The 20,629-nt window shown below is 45.0% G+C and overlaps 1 protein-coding gene across 3 annotated transcripts in view; it reads left to right on the top strand.

Annotated features, from left to right (window-relative positions):
- LOC138455382 (polycystin-1-like protein 2) overlaps nt 1–20,629 on the top strand; it is a 900,768-nt gene that overhangs the window by 288,804 nt on the left and 591,335 nt on the right. For all 3 annotated transcript variants that reach the window (XM_069607102.1, XM_069607103.1, XM_069607104.1), the window contains 2 exons: nt 14,648–14,789; nt 19,000–19,194. In XM_069607102.1, coding sequence (XP_069463203.1) covers nt 14,648–14,789; nt 19,000–19,194 — 337 coding nt within the window. The remainder of the gene's footprint in view (nt 1–14,647; nt 14,790–18,999; nt 19,195–20,629) is intronic.

The raw sequence follows: 20,629 nt of genomic DNA on the forward strand, positions 1-20,629 counted from the left end.
GGCCATTTTAGTTTGGTATCAGCACATGTTTTTGCAAGTTTATTCTTTAAAATACCGTTGTGTCTTTCTACCAACCCAGCACTTTGAGGATGCCTAGCTGAAAGAAATCGTTTCTCAATACATAGGGCTGCACATATTTGCAAAATTACTGCTGCGATAAAGTGAGGACCATTGTCCGACCAGATTATCCTCGGGAGCCCAAATCGAGGAAAGAATTCTTTTACCATAATCTTTGCAGTGGTCATGGCGGTAGCATCTTTGACGGGGAAAGCCTCGACCCATTTACTCAAGGCACAAATAATTACAAGAACATATTTTAGATTATTACATCGCTCCATTTCAATAAAATCAAAATGTATAACCTCAAAGGGGACAGAAGGGGGCCCAAAACTTCCCCTTGGAGTCACTGTCCCCTTACCCACATTGTGCTGTAGGCAGATCATACAGTTCTGGACATGCCTCTTTGCAGTGTCCAGAATCTTGTCATTCACCCAGACCTGTTCTAACATTCTCGTGATCTGCTGGGCACACACATGCGTAGGACCGTGTGCCATCGTAACCATTGCCAATACATAAGAATCAGGAAGCAACCATTTCCCTTCGGATGTGTCTGTTACAATCGTTCGTCCTGCTCTCCCCGATACTAGTGCAAATCCAGCTCCCTCGCACCGTCTCAGGCATTCCACGCACTTGGCACTCGGACACAAATAACCCACAAAGCCAGAAGTGGGGTTGTAAAAGTGCTGTAATGTTAACACACACACCAGGCTCTGGAGGGCTGCATCGACTCTGCCCCCTCCCAGGCCTGGCTCATACTTATGTACAATGCAAAGCTACATATTAATCTCCTCCCATTAGCCGTACGTATTCATAACAATAGTTCATTTCGCCGAAGAAAAGGCAATCAAGTACATTTCGTAACTTCAGATTGTCTTTGCAAGTCAGGCTCTTATCAACCTTGGGACTTGAGCCAGCAGCATCCGAACTGTGTACATTCTCGAAGGGAGGGCTGTTCATGCCCGTCTCTGCGAGGCCTGCGGCATTCCACAGCTAGCTGGGCTGGTTGTGCTCTGGTGGTTCTCTGCGACATCTGCTTTCATGGCTGTTAGATGTTTAGGCCAGTCCTTATGTCAAATCATTAGGCCAGTGTTCCTGCTTCAGATGTGATGTATCTCGAACCAAAAGAAAGTGCAGAATCAGAAATGTACCACGTAACATGTGCCCACTTTTTTTTCATCTCTTCTTATTTTATCTATCAATCACTAACGAAAACCCTTGCACTACTTCTACATAAGCACATTGTAATAAAACTATTCTTACTCAATAAAGAAGCAGAAAAATAACAAAAAACATTACCAAACTAAGACAGCTTATTTATGTCTTTACTCATCTAAAGCCCTTCACTGTACTGTATTGCATAAACACTGCCACCTATTAACCTCAGCCATAATCTACAGTGCATCTAAAACAAACATAACTACATGTCCCGCCCTTTCCAGCTCTGAGCATCCCTGTCACTCTCACATTCAGCAACACCACATACATGTGCCTGTCATGTTTGTTTGCACTGTCCAAGTCAAACTCTCCCTTACTTTCCAATAGATAGTAACCCTCTAGTACCTCCCATTCCCTAGGTGCACCCGCAGTCAGTGTCAGCAGCCACTTGTCAGTGCTTGTCATATTTTTCCCAAGTAGCATCTTCCATGGTGAATACCTGGTCGCTGAAAACTCTCTCAGCAGTCCATGGAGAACAAATGACAGCCAGTCTTGCCACTGTGTGTCTTTCTCATCCATCTGTTTGAACTGCTCCTTCTTGGGCACCTCTTTCTGTTTGTTCTTCCATTGAGCCACACAAATGTCCATGTGCTCCTGCCACTCATCTTTTGCTGTGGGCCCCCAGGCCCTCTCTGTCGGGCACTGAAATGCATTGTCTTGCCCTTTCTCTGCATTGAGAAGCTTAATCATTAGTTCATCCTCTGCTTTCCAAATACCCAGGAGGCGCTCACATTTCCTTTGATCCTGCTTCTTGCTCTTCTGTAAGATAATCTCCACCACTTCAAGCTGTGGCCCCTCCATCAAATGACACTCCTTATCTTCTATGGATGCCATTAGCTCTGGCTGTGGATCATTGTCAGGTGCCACGGGCCACTCTCGCTCAGATGCAGTTACCATCTTTCTTCCCAGATGCAGCACCACTGATTGTGCTTCACCATGCTTTGCTCTTTCCCCCCCAAACACTATTAAGTGACGCTGACACTGACCACCAACTTCATATGTGGGCCTGTCAATGTGCTTCTCTGGTGCACATGCCCTGAAAGCGTCTTGTTGTGATTTGACATTCTCTGGCATGTATTCGCTTGACACTACACCTTTCACTATCATCTTGTTCAATTCCTTGTCTAAGGTGCACACTGCACAGTCACCTGTCCTTCTGAAATTCAGTTTATTTATTGCCCCTTTGTCTGGACATGCCTTCCCCCATTTTGTCAGGACCCCGTTTGCCAAATAAGTGATTGCATCTCTCTCTTCCAAAATGTCCTCCCTCCGGTATCTTCCCCCACTTCCTTCCCTTTCTCGGAAATACATAGAGCCATCCCCACAGCGTTGTGCGTCATCCACCCCAACCCCCAAAGGCACTGGTGCTGGCACCTCACATTCCTGCCCCTCTGTGTGTCCTCTCTCCTCCCCCTCCTTTACTAACACTGTTTTTTTCATTTTCAGCCATGCGTCATCAGCTGCATTCAGAATGTCTGCCCACCCCTTGGCGGATCTTAACCTTTCCTCCACATTCCCTTCAACCACCCTCCTTATCTCTACTAGCAGCTGCCATCTTGTGCCGATCATGAACTTTTGTGTAAGCATTACTTCAAAATCTGAGCGTCTCTGATCACTCTGTACCTTTTCTTGTGATTCAGCACTTCCTCCCTTGTCCATTCCCTTCACCACCCTTTGTAACTGATGTTCGTGGGCAGCCCCAAACTCCTTCTTCCTTTGTACCGACTGGGGGATCACATCCCAATTGTGCAACATGCTCTTCAGCCTTTCCAGCACAGCCCTTGCCCCCGACTTATATGACAGATCTTCACCCGCCTCTTGCCTTGACAGTGGACCGGCATCTGCCATGTTGCCACTGAAACTGTATTCTGTAATCTGTATTCTTTAATCTCTTTTATTCCTCTTTTATTCCTCTTTTTATTCCTCTTTTACTCAACCTTCAGACAGACCTCCCACTCTGTGCCCTCTACAGCATCGACCCTACACCCACTCTCCACGCCCCGGTGCTCTGACTGTATTACAGGTGCCTAAGAATGCTCTGCCCTATCTTTGTATTATTCCTAGAGTCCCTGAAGACTCCAAATTCCCCAAATTCCACTACCGCAACATGCAACAGGGTCCGCGAAAATGTTTTCACTTACCCGTTGTATTGCTGTTATCTCTGTGCACTTGATGAACAGAAGAGCTCCCGGGTTTCGGCACCATATGTTACAATCGTTCGTCCTGCTCTCCCCGATACTAGTGCAAATCCAGCTCCCTCGCACCGTCTCAGGCATTCCACGCACTTGGCACTCGGACACAAATAACCCACAAAGCCAGAAGTGGGGTTGTAAAAGTGCTGTAATGTTAACACACACACCAGGCTCTGGAGGGCTGCATCGACTCTGCCCCCTCCCAGGCCTGGCTCATACTTATGTACAATGCAAAGCTACATATTAATCTCCTCCCATTAGCCGTACGTATTCATAACAATAGTTCATTTCGCCGAAGAAAAGGCAATCAAGTACATTTCGTAACTTCAGATTGTCTTTGCAAGTCAGGCTCTTATCAACCTTGGGACTTGAGCCAGCAGCATCCGAACTGTGTACATTCTCGAAGGGAGGGCTGTTCATGCCCGTCTCTGCGAGGCCTGCGGCATTCCACAGCTAGCTGGGCTGGTTGTGCTCTGGTGGTTCTCTGCGACATCTGCTTTCATGGCTGTTAGATGTTTAGGCCAGTCCTTATGTCAAATCATTAGGCCAGTGTTCCTGCTTCAGATGTGATGTATCTCGAACCAAAAGAAAGTGCAGAATCAGAAATGTACCACGTAACAGTGTCCACCCAACACCCTTCGTCATCCAGTTTCCCCATCCCTTCAGCCCACTTTTTAGATTCTTCCATTGTGGCATCAGTTTGAATATCTCGCACAGACCCAATACCTTCATCCATTATGCAAGCATCTCTCATTTCCCTCGAGGCATACATGTCCGTGCTAAGGTCTGTGGCCATTTGTCTGGCTATCAAATCCGCAAAAGCGTTCCCTTTGCCTACATCATCTATGACCTTGCGATGTGCTGCACATTTCATGATCGCTAGCTGTTTAGGGAGTGAGAGTGCCGAAAGTAATTGCACTATCAAGGGCCATGCTGAATCTTGGTCCCATGTGAGGTCAGGAACCCTCTTTCCGACCAAAGCTTTCCGAAGTTGTGAGCCACCCCAAATGCGTACTGGCTATCAGTATATATATTTACTCTTCGCCCTCGGGAAAGTTCACAAGCTCGGGTCAACGCTATAATCTCTGCGGCCTGTGCGGAGTTATGCGAAATTCTCTTAGTTTCGACAACTTTGCTCAATGTAGTAACTGCATAGGCAGCTGTAGATATACCATTTGAAAGTTTGAAGCAGGAGCAATTGCAAAACAGCTCCCCTTCTGCATTATTCAAAGGAGTATCTGTGAGATCTATCCTGCCCTTCGTTTCTTGTTCGGTGGTATACAGGCAGTCATGTAATTCTTTGTCACCGCAAACAGTGTTTTGCGGGAAAGGTAAGAGTTCAGCCGGATTGAGAACGCAACACCTCTTAATTTGAATATGAGGGGCAAACAGAATTAGTTCATACCTTGTTAACCGTGCTGAGGTGAGGTGTTGCGTTTGGGTTTTGTTCAATAAAATATCAACAGAGTGAGGTACCATCAAAATCAAATCATGGCCTAGGACCATTCCCTCACTCTGTTTTACAGACGCGGCAGCAGCAGCGACAGCGCGCAAACATCTTGGCAAAGCGCATGCGACAGGATCAAGGGCGGAGTAGTAGTAGCCGCACGGCCTATTCTTCCCTCCGTGTTCCTGTGTTAACACAGCCAAAGCACATCCATCACATTCATGCACAAACAACACAAAGGCCTTGTCATAATTTGGAGTACCCAGAACCGGTGCTGAACATAGCGCAGTTTTGAGAAGCTCAAATGATCGTTGATGTTCCGATTCCCATGGCAGTGGCAGAGAAATGCCCTTCTTCGTCAAAGCCAACATCGGTTTTACCACTAGTGCAAAATTCGGGATCCACAACCTACAGTAGGAAGCCATACCTATCAGGGCTCTGACTTCCTTCTGTGTATTTGGAACAGACATGCCAGAAATGTGTTTTATTCTTTCAGGTGTCAATCTTCTCCCCTCCTTTGACAGGAGGTAGCCTAGATAGGCAACCTCCTGACAACAATATTGAAATTTTTTAAGCGAAGCTTTGTGACCATTTTTAGCTAGGTGAACAAGCAACAATATAGTGCCTACTTTACAGGCATTCTCAGAATCTGCAGCCAAAAGCAAATCGTCAACATATTGAAGCAGCGTGCAAGTAGGTGGCAATTCAAGGGTGTCGAGCTGCTCTTTCAAAGCTCTACTATAAATGCTGGGACTTTCAGTATACCCTTGAGGTGCCCTTGTAAATGTAAATGAGCGTCCCCCCAAGGTGAACGCAAACAGATATCTGCTTTCTTTATGTATCGGGATACTAAAGAAGGCGTTTTTCAGATCCACAACGCTGAAGTGCGTAGCCGTAGCAGGGATCATTGTTAGTATCGTCGTCACATCAGGCACAATTGGAAATTGTGGGGCGACCACTCGGTTAATAGCACGAAGATCAATTATAAACCGGTATGGAATTGCATTGTCGCCTTTCTTATATACGGGTAAGATCGGACTGTTACACAAACTACCAGTAATCTCCTCGATCACCACACGATGTACAAAATCAGAGACAATGCATTTCAAAGCACGTTCGCCTTCGACTGATATTTTATACTGCGGAATGCGTGGCAGTTTCACCCCGGGACAATGCTAAACTCGGGAGGTAAAGGTCGTATCAAGAACTGAGAATTAGGAAGTTGCTGTGGCGAAACCGATAGCCGTACTCCATCCGAAGAACAATGAATTACTGCATTCAATTTCTTTAACAAATTCACCCCCAGCAAATTTTCTCCACAGTTCGAAGTGAGAAGAAAGGGACAATGGTCTGTAAAGGGACCCAAAGAAACAGATACCGGCACAGAAACCGGACAGACAGTTGGTACACCAGAAAACCCTACGGAAACATTTGTTTGCCCTGACAGTGGGATGTTTGGAACTCGAGAATGATCAATGGAGCACTTCTGTGCTCCAGTGTCAATCAAAAACTGGTGTTTCCTATTTCCCACTAATAATTCAACGTAGGGGCCTTTTTGATTAACGGGAATAGGCAAAGGTTCCAAACCCTGCTTCGGGCAATCCTAATAAAACGGAGGCTCGTCAGAAGGAAGCTCTTCAGAAAGGTAGGCAGCAAAAGGGTGATCAAATATGTTTCTCGAGTCCATACTCGAGGTCTGATTTTCCTGTGAAAAAGGTTGCTGAGAATCTTGTAAAAGCTGACCTCTGTCAGGGCCCCCTGCTCCAGGGCGGCCCCTAGGTCATCTACCCATACCCCCAAATGCACTGTTTGACCTCTGGTGAAGGACAGGGCACTGTGCTCGCCAGTGACCTTCCTGGCGGCAATAAGCACATTGATTAATATTCTCAGTACTCAGAGGAGCATTTCCTTTTGGAACGTACTGACCTCTAGTCTGTGTCGTACCTCCTCTGGGGTTTCTAACAATTTGCTGCAATAATACTTTGGTTTTCAAATCTCCCTTTCTCTTTTCAATTTTCTCTTTTTCATTATTAACACGGTTCTCATAATACTGAGCCATGTGCAAAACCTCAGATTGAGATTTTGCCTGCCAAGCGCTCTCTGAGGACATAATTTGTGACTGGATGTCAGGTAACAATCCACGTACAAATTTGTCCACGAACAACCTTTTTCCCACCTCTGTACCTAAATCCTGTCCACTGAAGTCAGAAAATACCTGCTCGAATCTATTAAAAAATTCGGTGGCACCTTCAGTTTTCCCTTGGACACAGGCCGTAGGCTTGTCCCAAATAATCCTCTTCTCTGGAATTATAGTTTTTAGTTTAGCGACAATCCTATCAGGTAAAGTAAGTATTACCTGTGGCGGTTTCTCACCAGCTGGTCTTTCTCCATCAATTCTAATCATATTTGCCCACGTATCTCCCAACCCCGGCACATCATCTATTGTCCGAACCTGTTTCCATACATCTACGGGTAGGAGTACAGGGAATAACAAGTGAATGTCACTCAAGGTGAACACAGAGGACTGTAAAACGGACTCTATTTCTTTGTAAAACCCCGTCAGGTTTTTTCTAATATCGGGAACTGATTGTCTAATTGTGTTCACTTCCTGTCGTGAAAACGGGACGTGAACAAATTGCGATACATAATGTGCAGGGATATCCACAGCGGGGGCACCAGTCCCAGCGTTGGCAGGGATCTCAACTTTTGGGACAAAGGTCGGAGGAACCTCTCTCATAGGCAGCTGAGATATAGGTACCTCCGGCCGCTTACTAAGCAATAGAGCCAGGTCGAGCGCTAAGGCAGCTGTAGAAGTGTCGGGCGAAAAAGCCCTTTTACAAATCCCCAATAATTCTATGGGGCAACTAACCCTCTTCCTTACACATTCCTCTTGCAGGTGCTGTACCATCACCTGAATTACCTTTCTTTGCATTTCCACTGCATACTGACTATACGTGTTATACACTTCGTCTGGCGGTATCGATGCATCCGAGATCCATCGAACCGCATCTTTGGTACAAATTCGTACTTCCTCAGGTGCCGCTCTTCGGCACGGAAGGAACCGTTTCTGTACATATATTCTATCGTCCTCATCATCCTCATCTTGTAATTTTTCAAAGTCTTTCCTATACTCAAACAATCTTTCAATATATCCAAAAACTTTCTGCTCTGTGTCCCTCGAAAGTGCCAAAGCATTCAGATCTCTCACCCCTTGTGGAAGATCCGAATTTTGTAATCTACCCCACATCACACACAAATGAGTCCCCAAACCTTCGATAAAAACATTTTTCTCGGGAAAACTATTCAAATTAGATAATGTAGAAAAAACATTAGCTTGATCACCTTTCTCCATGCAATGCTTAGCCCATGCAAACAATTCCTGTTTCCTATCTGCAGAAACAGTAGTACGAGTCACAACTTTTGACCCTGCACCTGGATCAACTTCAATCAATACGGGGCCACTCGGGAGTGGAGGTATAGGTAAATTTAACAAAGGTACAACTATCGGTGCAGGAGGAAGGGGCGGTGCGATAGGCGGAGGAACAACAACCAAAGGACTAGGAACAATAGGCTGTACAGGGGGAACAGGAATAACAACAGGCGCGACAACAGGAATAGGCAGAGCGCCCAAAATAGGAGCATACGGAGGTGGCGCTGAGGCATCGGGCCTGCGTTCATTTAATAATTTCTCAATAAATTCCTCAGAAACATGGAAATCTTTAGAGGGGTACATTTTTTGGACTCCGAGTGAGAAGGCTCTATCATATTTTTAACTAATTCTGACCGCTTTTCTTTATCATATAATAATGCTTTGTCAGCGTTTGTTTTATGACGACGTGCATGTTTAACCCTACTTTTAAGCTGCTGCGATGCTTCTTTCTTCCAATTTTGTAACACATCAAAGGCTGCTGGTCTAGCCTTTTTCTTTAACAAGATCAATTCTAAGTATTCGATACGGGAGATCTCAAAACTACCGTTGATTGGCCACTGAAATTCGGAGGCATGTCTGGTCTGTCTGTGCCAAATATCATTAAATACGATACTTCCAATGCCATAGTTACAGTACATAGTACACGCCGGCGACCCCTCCTGTGGTGCCGGGCAGCTAAATTCCAAAGATTGTCGATCGCTGCGGAACAGAGCCCTAAAACAGCTAGACAATTTCCCAGGCATTTCACAAAAAATTGGTGTTACCTGGTTCAATAATTGTGTCTGCAGATACAATACGCCAAATTCAAATTGTCAGGGTTAAATTAAGAGCCGGGTCACGACTGCACCTGACCAAACCTAAGGAGGACCGTATGGTTTACCAAGAACTTACCTAACAAATTTTACCTTGTGTTTGGTGGTTTTGGCAAATCTTCCCGTCTCAAAATTGGACCCTCGTCAAGATGGCGTATCAGACCACACGACTATCGTCCAAGGATCGGATCGTGCAGCGCTGCCGAGGTATCGCGTCTTGATCGGTCGGGCCCACAGAATCACTCCGTCCGATCCCGGTTCGATAGTCTGCGTCAACCTTCAATGATCCGGCATCAATCTTGAGGGCTCTATTCGGGCGCCAACTGTGGAAACAGAGAAATTGATATGAGGCCGGGAAGCCCAAAAGGAAACACACCAACACAGGTTACAAAGGACATACAAAGCGCTTTATTCAAAGGTACAACAATTACCAAAAGTCAATTGACATACGGATAGCTATTCGGCCCTCAGAGTAACAGAACAAACCATCAACGGTAGTTCGCCGTGTTAGTGTGAGAGACCGAACATTGGGATACTCGGGTTTTTATACTTTTTATCCAGCTCTGGCCAACCCCCCTCGCGAGTTAACCATTCTCAGAACCAGACCTAGGGTTCGTTGCCAGGTCAATCCCATAATGTATGCATTTTTGATCAGTTCCGCTGATACAGTTGTTCATTTACACATAGGTCAGGGATAGGACAAGGTCTCAGTTCGCGACCCTAACAAGTGGCCTGCTGGCATATTACTTATTCATGTGTGCGGAGGTCACAACGGCCAGAACCCCACTCGAAATGTTATTCGGCCTCCATTTTGTTGTTCAGGGTGACTTCCACACTACAAGAGAACCTAAAATGGCGGCTAAATCCAAGATGGCGATTTACACAATACATTAAGGTCAAGACCTTGCCGCGGAATCTATGTACACAATGTTTTTTAGACAACTTGGCGTAGGCCAACATACATTCAAACAATGCGATAGGAGGTATAATATTATTTCGATTTCCACAACAAATGTTCTTAGTATCCTTTGAATGTGTATTGCCATTCAGAAAACTATATATAAGGTTATTTTTCTCACCTGTGAATTGGCTCCCCCCCTTCCCAAAAGTAATGCTGTTGTCTTCACTTAACTATTTCTTTCAGAATATAAGTGTATAGGTTTACCAACTGGGTCTTGCTTCCCCTGACCCGCTGTATAGCCTGTCTAGAATAAGTGGGGTTTACTAACCTTGGTTTGTCTTTTGCCATCCTAAAATAAGTTAGAGAGTTATTGCTTACCTTAGTCTGTGTTAGACTGATCTGAAAAGCAACTGTAATAGTTTATTACAACATTAGATCTTACTCACCTGGTATAACTGAGTGTTATCCTGAATGTAGTTATAGGTTCATACTGTTCCGTGAATTGGTGTTCCACCTTTCAGAATAGTAGCCTGGTAACAGGGTTGGTTTGCTAAGTGATTTCTTAACTGAGTGTAACTACATGACTGACAGGGTTTACTACCCTTGACTTACTGTATTCTAAAAGTAATGTGTATTTTTACCGCCCTGAATAGGTGTGTTCTATTCTAAATGTGTATGATTAGGCCTGACTTGCCTTGAAATATTGTTAGTGATTCCAAACAAGGTCTATGCTTTGGTCTGTGTACCTTCAGCATTGTGTTATGTTTTTATAAAGTGTTAGTGACTCATTGACAAAGTTCTTACCCACCAAAAAGTACTGTGACTTATTTGTATCTACAATAAACCTTTATGTTTTAAAATACTTCTGGGTGTTAGTGTCTCTGTTGAACAATTTGTATGCTACAGGTTCTTTGTACTTTCCTACAGCCCTCTCTCCCTCCTAAGATAAACCTGGCTGCTCTGTCTATGCTACCAAAAACTCAGTTGATACAGCCTTATAGTCAGAGTAGAGTTTTGTACTGTCACAGTTGTATGGTTTTAGAAAGCCCTTAGTTGGACTTCAGAAAAACTGTCCTTAAAAAGTGAAGTTGTCCTGAAATCTCTTAGTAGATGGAGGCGCATGAACTGAGATGCCTCTTATCCATTTGTACAAGACATACCCGAGAGTAGCTGTGCTGTTGCTCAGGGCTTCTGTAAAATCCACAGTTGAATGGACCAGCAACCATTCCACTGAACCTACAGTGCCATGGACCTCCTTCGACTGGGTCTGTGCTCAAAAGACACCCTTGAAGGAGACAAGCCAGCCAGTGCGCTTCACAAAGACATAATACTTGTTTTTATTCGGATGGAGTCCTATTCCGGTGGATCGCTCACGGCTTAAGTTCACATTTCAGACACAGGGCCGGCTTGCACTTGGCAAGTTGCAATGACGCAGCAGAGCCAATGCACCTCTTCATCCTTGCAAGGTAGATACACTGATTACCTGTACATAGGGTAGCAATGTCTGTTATTACAGTGCTTAAATGCATTAGGAATCCAGCATGAAGCACTATATAAGAAAAAAAAAAGATTATTGCTACTTCTTTGTTTTGGCCTTGGTGTATATATAGCATCTTTCCTAAGTCCATCAATCATGTTTTATTTCGACCAGAGCCATTCAAAATGAAAAGAATGGATAGCCTTCTGATGGCAAGATTTCAAATTGGGTTTATAGGTACAGATCATAGAAAATATAGTAATCCAATGAAATAATATATTTGTTGCATGAGCGTGTGATCAAGAACATCTAGCTTACTGCAAGCACAGAATGTAAGGCAACCTGTAGTACTGGGGAAGAAGGATAACTCTGGGGCAACGTCTTGCTCGGATCCCCATGGCAATGCAGACGAGGGGGAGCGTCCTAAACTCTACCCTTCTCCCTCAATAATGGTCCATTACAATAGAGCAATAGCTCACCCAGTCAGGAAAAATTCCCAGAGTTAGTGGCAAATTCTGAATTTCTAGCCATAAGCCTTTTCTGTACAAAAAGATGACACATTTAAGTGTACCGTGTATTTAGGGCAAAGGGATTAAAAGGCTTTGAGGTCTATTCTGGTGTGTAAGAAGTTTGCATATGCAAATTTGATGATTTTGTCTACATTTTATTTGCCAACTTAAGTCCCGTCCCCCCCAAATGACATTTTTATGTTGTCAGCTGTTTTCATTTTTTCCATGTGTCACACAGGAGAAAATATATTTGTATGGTATTTATTGCAGTTCATTTTGTATTTGCTTGTGGTAGTTGTTGGAGCAATATGACACTTATAAAGTCCTGTTCTTAGAGGATGGTTGGTAGTTTGTGAAGAGATATAATGATCCTGTCTATGCAGACAAAAGGTTTATGGGGATTGGTCCAACTTCTCAGATAAAAGGAAGGTTGTCCACAGATACATTGTCCTCAGCAACAGCCAGACACATATCAAGGGGCCAGGTCGAGGGCGTTGGGGAAGCTAGGAGTCGCGCCTCAGCCGCATGGGGCGCATCCCTGCGAGAGAGGAGGTTAGAGCTAGAGCAAGTTCATGAGGTGAAGTTGTGTGTAGGAGTTCAGGGAGAAGGCAATGCTCCCAGAAGTCTGAAGCAGGCAGGAGGCCTGTGACAGCAGGCCTTCACTTTATGGAGTGCCTAGGCCCACCAAGGTAGAGAAAGGAGGGGTCCCCATTCATGCCTTCTCCAGCACCAGAAAGCACGGCTCCAAGTCTGGCGACAGTTCAAGAGACAAACAGGAACCTGGATTAGGCCTGCTCAGCCTCTGGTTTTTCCATGGCATAGAGGACTGATCAATGACATGCCAGAGTTCCAACTTTAAAACCCCAATGCTTTATTTCCCTACAATTCCCTAACCGGGATCCAGCGGCTCTGGTACATGTTTCCTTGAAACCAGGGGCTGCTGACTCTAGACGTCCCCTCGGGGGCCTGAATGCACCAGTGCTGCACTCTACTTGGGAACTGCCCATGGCTGAGCCTGCCCCAAATATACATATACCAGTTCACTTTGCTCCTCCAAGTGAGGTCTGTAGCACTGCTGGTATATTCTTTCCATGGTATCAAGGGTACAACTGGCTCGAGGTTGGAAAAGCCACTTATCCTATTGGGTCTGTCCTGGATCTGGGTCATATGGACCTTATTCAGAGGCCCCATGGGTAATCAGGAATAGTGCACACATGATGTAAAGAACTGCAGACTAGACCTCCCTCAGAGAGTCAGACTGAATGCAATGTTTAATGAGAGCTAAATCAGTTATAATACATTGTAAAGCAGATCCGACTGCGATCACTCCTAAACGGAATGTGCAATTAAAAACTAGGGCAGTGACAACTGAGATAATAAAAGACTTGCCATAGTGATTGTGTTGTAACCTCTTTATTTAGAAATCTCTGTGGGTTCTTGAAGAGTGTACATTGACTGTACTGTACATATGTATTTATGCGGGCTAGACAACTCTTGGCTTATTTCAATTAGGAGAGGGTCCCCTCCCACCCAATGGGACGGGCGGAGGTGTTTTAGCACATTAGGTATGAAGTGCTGCACTGGGCTAGGGACAAGGAAACAGGCAGGCATGCTAGACACACTCCGGAATGCCTGCCGCAGCTCCGCAACTTCTCTCCAGGTGTGCCACTGAGGTAGTGCCTGCAACAGCTGAAAGCCTACACATACCTTGCACTATTGTTCGATTTCAGGTATGCTCCTAGAATGTGTCATTTCCTTCTCATGGGTCTGGGTGTGCTCTCTCTTGCCCCCTCACCTCCTTCTAGCTATCGCCCACTGCCCCTCTCCCTCTCTCTCCCCCGCTCTCTTTCTCTCTCTGCCCCACCCCACCCTCTCCCATGAAGCCAATACTGTTTTTCAGCTCCTTGATACTCATGCAGCAGTCACTACCCATGCCTCGGTCAGCCTTCCTATTGGGGCGTAGAAAAGGGGATACGCACGACCTTCTACCCCCCACCACCCCTTCTTTTGACCAGCACAACATACTGAACCAGTCCTGTAAATGTGCAAAGTCCTTGGTGCGCACATCCTCCTGCCCCATCCTTCTGGAGACCGCAGGACCTTCACATTTCACGATATTTCAGCCTAGGATCCTAGATTAGATGCTTCCAAGACATTCTACTGGGACATACATCCTCAATGGGAGCGTGGCCAGGACAGGAAGAAATCATGACAGGCTCAGTTGAACGTGAAGCCCTATCTAAAGACACCCTGATGTGGGGCATACAACAGTTTTCATGTGAGTACTTCTGGCGATTTTTAATATGGGATCATTCTATTATTCACACGACCGTATAATTTAGTGTAGTGGATATTATAGCTTTCCCCCTTCTTCACTAATCCCAAGTAATTAATTATTTGCTAGAATATCACCAAATTTAAGTTGCCGTGGTTTATGAATCTATGAAGAGGCGGAAAATGCTTCCGAAATGTTTTGCTGATGTTTACTTCTAAGCAAGTCATGAGCTGCGCCAACATCCATGGCTTCAGAGAAGTCTATGAACTTTATGCCCCTTTCTTCCTGTTGTGGTAACATTCGCTTTGCTTTCTGCGTATTGTTTACAGGTTGCGTCACTTCCCGCGGCCTGCAGCCTCCCAGGCTTCAGGCAGAACTCTCTGACTTTGCTCCAGATCAACGCCTCCTCGCTGACCCTGAACAGTTCCTATTTGCTGAGCCAAGAGGCCGCCTTCCGTATCAGAGTGACAGGTGTGTGTGTGGTGACGGCGCTAAGATTCTGGATGAGAATGCGAGGCATCTGCGTAATAAAAAACCTCCTACAACAATTATTTCCAAAGAATATATTTCCTATTTTTTAAATGTGCACTCTTATTAAAATAGAACACATAAAATATCAACTACGATAAACCCAGGAGATAAGTTACATTTACCTGGTCATTTGTTTTGAGTGCATATTTCAGCAGCAACACAGTTTCTAATCGCTCCCGTGAGCTAACAGACCAGATATCAGAGAACAGGTAATTTTTACAGAAAATGTCAGGAGTAAAATCTCTGTAGAAATCCAAATGATTTTCAGTGACTCTCTCTTTTTTTTTAAAACCAAAAAAGCCGTTCTCCCTCCAGTGCGCTCGCAAACCTATAGCAGGGGTCAACATGTAGATATTACGGCCAACATTGGGCCTAATTCATGGAACTTTTAGCGTGGTCACGTTGCACTACAAAAATACACTTTGCACCGCTCTATGAATCAGGTTGTTTGTTGGTAGTGCAAAGTCACTTTGCACCAGTGCAAGTTCACTCTGCACCAAGCTAAAAGTTCCTTGAATTAGGCCCTCTGTGTCATATCCCGTGCCAGCATTGTGGGAGGGTGATGCTGGTGCAAGGTTGTAGCGGCATGAGAGGTGAGTGAAGGGTCCTAGTGTGAAGGAGGAAATTCGTAGTTAGGGCGCTGCAAGAATGGAAGGTTGTGGGAGTTCCAGAGGTGTCTGCTTAGGACATAGGTTTCTTGGCCTGTGATTGTATGGACATGCTTTCAGCTGACATTAAGCCCTTTTTAAAAAATATTTATTTGTACATTTTACACAAGAACCGTTAATCATCAATAATAAATAACCAAAACGATATAATTACATGCAGAATAAAATAAAAACATATTTACATCCAGTCAAAGAACTAGTACAAATTCAGAAAGTTATCCCAAATCTTTGCATGTAAGGTCAATTGCCCTTGTCGCCTGTAAATGAATCTATCCATGTTTGCAAGACAAGTCATTTCCTCAATCCAATCTGTAACTGCAGGTGCAATTCTTGATTTCCAGCCCCGTAATATGATCTTTTTGCCTATACAGGCCCCTCTAAACAAGAATTTTTTCTCAGAGACTGAAAGGACCTCAAGTAACTCATCATCTCCTAAAATCATTGTTTTGAAGTCCAAAGCAACATCCAAAGCCAAAATTTGCAAGCAAATATTACACACATCCTGCCTTATTTGTGGTTTTCCTCTGTGTGCGTAGTAAATACTGCTGGACTTTTTCCATCAGGAAAAAGATCAAGTCCAGCATATGCTCTTAATGCTTAGTGTCTCTTGATGAATAGCTGAATTCTGGATCTTCTGAAGGCAATGGCCTCATTACGGGTTTGGTGGTACTTCAACCAAATTACTGACAAAATCATTTACCGTTACTGCCACTTGGTCCGTGGGTTTACCACAGGATTACAAGTGGTGATAGGGCAGTGTTAGTCCCCATTAATGGAGTCCATAGGAGTCCGTGGGGGATTTATGTAGACCACAGGCGGAATTGCCGAGTGGTTATTCTGCCGATTTTTGGAGGGAAAGTGGAGGATTCACCTACAGCATCATGCACTGGTAATTCTGCCAAAACGGTCATTTACCGGTGCTGGAAAAATGGAGGTACCTCCACCTTTTTCCTACGCCGCAAACTCGTAAGGAGCGCTACAGCGTGGCATGCCCGGGATGAAGGCCATTTCTATTGTCAAGTTGAGCCATTATGATGGCACACTTAATAGGTTAGTATAGGTGCTTATAACTGCTCCAGATGCTTCAAGGAAAATAAAACCTGTTTATAATTAGTTACCTGATTTTTTAAGGATAGCAGTTTGTGTAGCAGGTATAGTAAGTGCCGAGCATGCAATAGCAATGATGTATAGAGATAACAAATTGAGTATCCTCCTATCTCTGCAGCCTCCCTCAATCAATACCTTGAGCCTAGAAGTCTCATACAGCTGGGGCACAGTCGCTGACTGGCAGTTTTCTGACAAGATGTAAATCTGGTAGCAGAGTACACCCTATTGCCCTCTTGCCTAAGGGGCAGCTGCTCCTTTCGGGCACGAGTAAAGCCAGTGGAGGAATTAAGGTGTGCGAAGGACCACACATAAAGGTTTGATATGTTGGGCGATAAAGAGAAACCAGGATGAACCCAGGCAAATGAGCCAGAGAAGAAAAAGAAGGGAAGAGAGAACGGAGGTCAGAGCATCCTCTTACGGTAGCCCATATGAAAGGACTAAAGACTCCAAAAGCCAACTCATGCAGCCATTCCAAAGGGTCTTATGGCCAATGAAGTCAAGCACTTCTGACAGACCTTACAAAATGAGTGTGCTTATATTGCTGACCCTTATAGGCCACTGTGGGTTCCATGTAATAAAGTTGCAGCGAAAATGGCAGTTTAAAAAAGAAATGTGGAAAAAAGGCTGTGGTGGGGCCCCTGCAATCCATGTACCATGTAATGGATGCGGGGGACACCCCAGACCCTTTATACTGCACAAAGGGAGCAGGAGACACCCCTGCAGCACTCGCTCCCATTGTGTGGTATAATGGAAAAACGTTTACCTGGTCACACCAGAGCCATTTTGCCGCAATATTTTGTAAAAACAGCAATTTTCCGGCAACCATATTACTGGATACCCGATTGTAGAGGGACATCCCTCTCACTGGGAAGGAATCACACCTACCCGGAGCTGTGCGCATTCTGCAAAAGGTTAGCTATAGTTAACAGCTGCAGCCATTAGACTTGTGCAGGAAAAGTATTTCTAGGAGGGGGAGGTGGACATTTGTAGGGTCGGAAGGAATGGGCAAAGTTTAGATTTTGTAGAGATCTGCCTTCAGACGGTTTGAAGCATGCATCATTGTCATGATAGGCGAGACCATAGCTTTAGCATGGTCTGGAACAGGCTTTGTTGACACATATCTCTTGCAGAAACCAAATATTTTCTTGTGTACCTAGGCCACAATTTAGATGTAGGCAGATTGGTGCAAACTCATAGGGAAATGGTAGCTACCGGATCTATAACTAACTGCCGGCAGCTGTCTGCTGCCGGCTTTGGCCTGCACTCACCTGATTTCCACCAGAGCGCTGTTATGGTTTTACATGCTCCTCTTGCCTCAGTTCAGCATACCCTTTGATTTGACCCCCAATACTGATGCCCCCTTCTCCCAATCCTACCCCAAGCTTCCTCCCCTCATAATGCCCCATCCACAATGACTTACCTGTCCCATAGTATGGCGCAACACCATCTGCCACACTTTGTCTACCGGAAGTGTGATGCACGCTGTATGCCGCATGTTGGGCCTTCACCATTTCTGTCATGTCAGCATGCTGCGATTCTGTGGGAATGCGCCACCATTTTGTATTTGTATTAATTTGAAGAACAGGGATGTCAATCCCGGCCTGATTAGATTTACCATGAGTACATTTTCAGATGTGGAAGGCATTGCCCCTGAATGGTGCCTGTCCTGTACCACAAAGATGGTGCTGAGCCAGTTCATGAGGGTGCGAACGAAGTGGGGCATAGACCGGGGACAAAAACAAAAAAGTATTTTTATCTGGAGTATTCCCTCCAGCGTTTAGACTGGGTACTGTCATGAAGACGGGTGTCTCATTCGAGCCAGACAGTGGTATCTCGATGGGTGCTTGGTGCCATCCTGCCAGATGAGTCAATGATATCTTCATGTCTGTCTCTGAGGAATGAGCAAGCGTTTGCACTCACAGCAGGTTGCGTGGACTGAGCGACACCTTTCACTGGATCAGGGGAACCATGATACAGAATAATATATAAAGACACATTTGTCAAACCTCTGTCTATTGCTTCATTTGTCTTAAAAAAAGAAGATATCAGCACATCCTTAGACTTAATTGTTTCCTGGATCCTGGATAAAACTTTTCTGCCACCATAGTTGAAATAATATTTTACAAAAGTGTAGATCAAGGAACCAGTAAATCTCGCCAATACAAAACAACAGTAAAGTTGTGAGCCGAAAAAAGTAACAGGTGTCTTCGGTTCTAATCTGAAAATAAGCCTTGGCCGAGTTTTTAATGTCTCAGTTGTCCAGACATCCATGCCGGGGATTACATAGAATGAGGCAGACACGCGTGCCGACTGATGCAGACCATCGATATAAGGCATCATCCATTAAAATATTTCCTGTGTTGTCTCTCTTTTAGCTAAAACTTCCCAGGATTATGGAGAGGAGTCCTATGTTGTCAGCACGCTCTCGGCATTACAAGTTCCAGTCTGCGCTGTATCGCCCATGGTGGGAACAGTCCTCACCGGCTTCGCAATCTCCTGCTCCACTTGTGCCACACACCCATGCCCTGTTGAGCAAGGCGCGTTAATCTACTGCATCTACCCCAAACCAAGTACGTCATTTGAATTCTCTGTTTTTTACTAACGTTCTTCTTTCTTTATCAAATACAAGCATGAAGGATTGCATGAGCATGAGGAGTTTCCAGTCAGTGTTGTGTTTGCTTCAGAAAGGAATGGACCTCCTACTAAATTCCTCTGACAGAACTGTAAGAGCAGTCATGATGACGTGGATTCTGACAGGTTGGTGCCATCCTTAGATGTTCTTCACATACTCTTGTGATAGCATGGGCGTGCTCTAGGGAATGTGGTAAGCTGTGGAGTACCTTTGTGTTTGCCATTGCGCCTGACACTCTCAGCTTCCAGGTGAGTTTGCTCATTGGCCTGTGGCACTCCCATTAGTGGATATACAGGCCCCCCGCTACAGGGACTAGGAGGAACGGATGGGCAATTAGTCTGTGGCACAGGAACCTACGGTAGGAATAGTACACTGTGACCCCATTCAATTGTTCGACCGATTAGGCTTTTTACTGGCTCTATCAATTTGCAGCTGTTTTAGGGTACCTTATCTATCATTAGCAATCTGGGTGGGGGCGCAAGCCAGTTTTGGTGCTTGGAATGCAGGCTGAATTCACTGGTGTAAGCCCTGCTTGTGGTTTCACCCTCATCAGTCACTGCCATTACTAAGCTTCACACCCCGACCCATACCTCACAGCATTTAGCATCCGCAGTCACCAAACATGGGTGCTAAAGGCTGTTTACGAACTTTAAAAATAAAGGTGCAAAGATATCTGTGTGGTTTTTAGCACCCAGTCATACTGCTAAAGTCATCATTTTAATGTTGATGAAGTCAGTGTCATGATCATGAAAACAGACTTTAGTAGTACAGCATGGCTTCCTAGAGGCACAGTTACGTCTTCTCTTTCAGTTGTTTCATTTGAAAAGAGGTGTTGGCTCCCACATTTGACGATTGCGGGTGCTCATAGAGATATAACACAAAGGGCTGGCCGCCCAGGTTGGTAGCGCCACCAACAAACCAACAACCTCGTTAAGTGCCCTTGCTTTACTCAGATGCTTAACTCAAGCAGCACTCTGTGAGCCAATGTAAATAGGTCAGCAGAGTGCCTTAACCACTGTTTCAAAGCGTTATGTTTCTCTCCCAACGTTCTGCTTACATGTCCAGTGTCTTCCTTAGCCATCATTCCACTGGGACAATGCTCATTGCAAGGTTCTGAGCACCTTCTTCAGCTATTTTCTTTTGTTTCTAATGTTTTTTTAACCATGTGTTATGCTTGTAACATATCAGCTCTTGACAGAGGGCTGTTACTGGTGTTCTTAACCTTTAACCTTGCTATGCCACCTCGACCTCGCCTCAGGCACATAACATCTGTCACAGTACTCTGCCCCTCAGCTGTAATGCCTCATTAGCGCATGTTTTCTTCCCTTTAGACAATCAGAAAGTGTAGAATGCAGTCTCTCACCACCAATTGA

The sequence above is a fragment of the Ambystoma mexicanum genome, chromosome 1p (assembly GCF_040938575.1).
Source record: "Ambystoma mexicanum isolate Mex_15411 chromosome 1p, UKY_AmexF1_1, whole genome shotgun sequence".
In the NCBI taxonomy this organism is placed as follows: Eukaryota; Metazoa; Chordata; class Amphibia; order Caudata; family Ambystomatidae; genus Ambystoma; species Ambystoma mexicanum.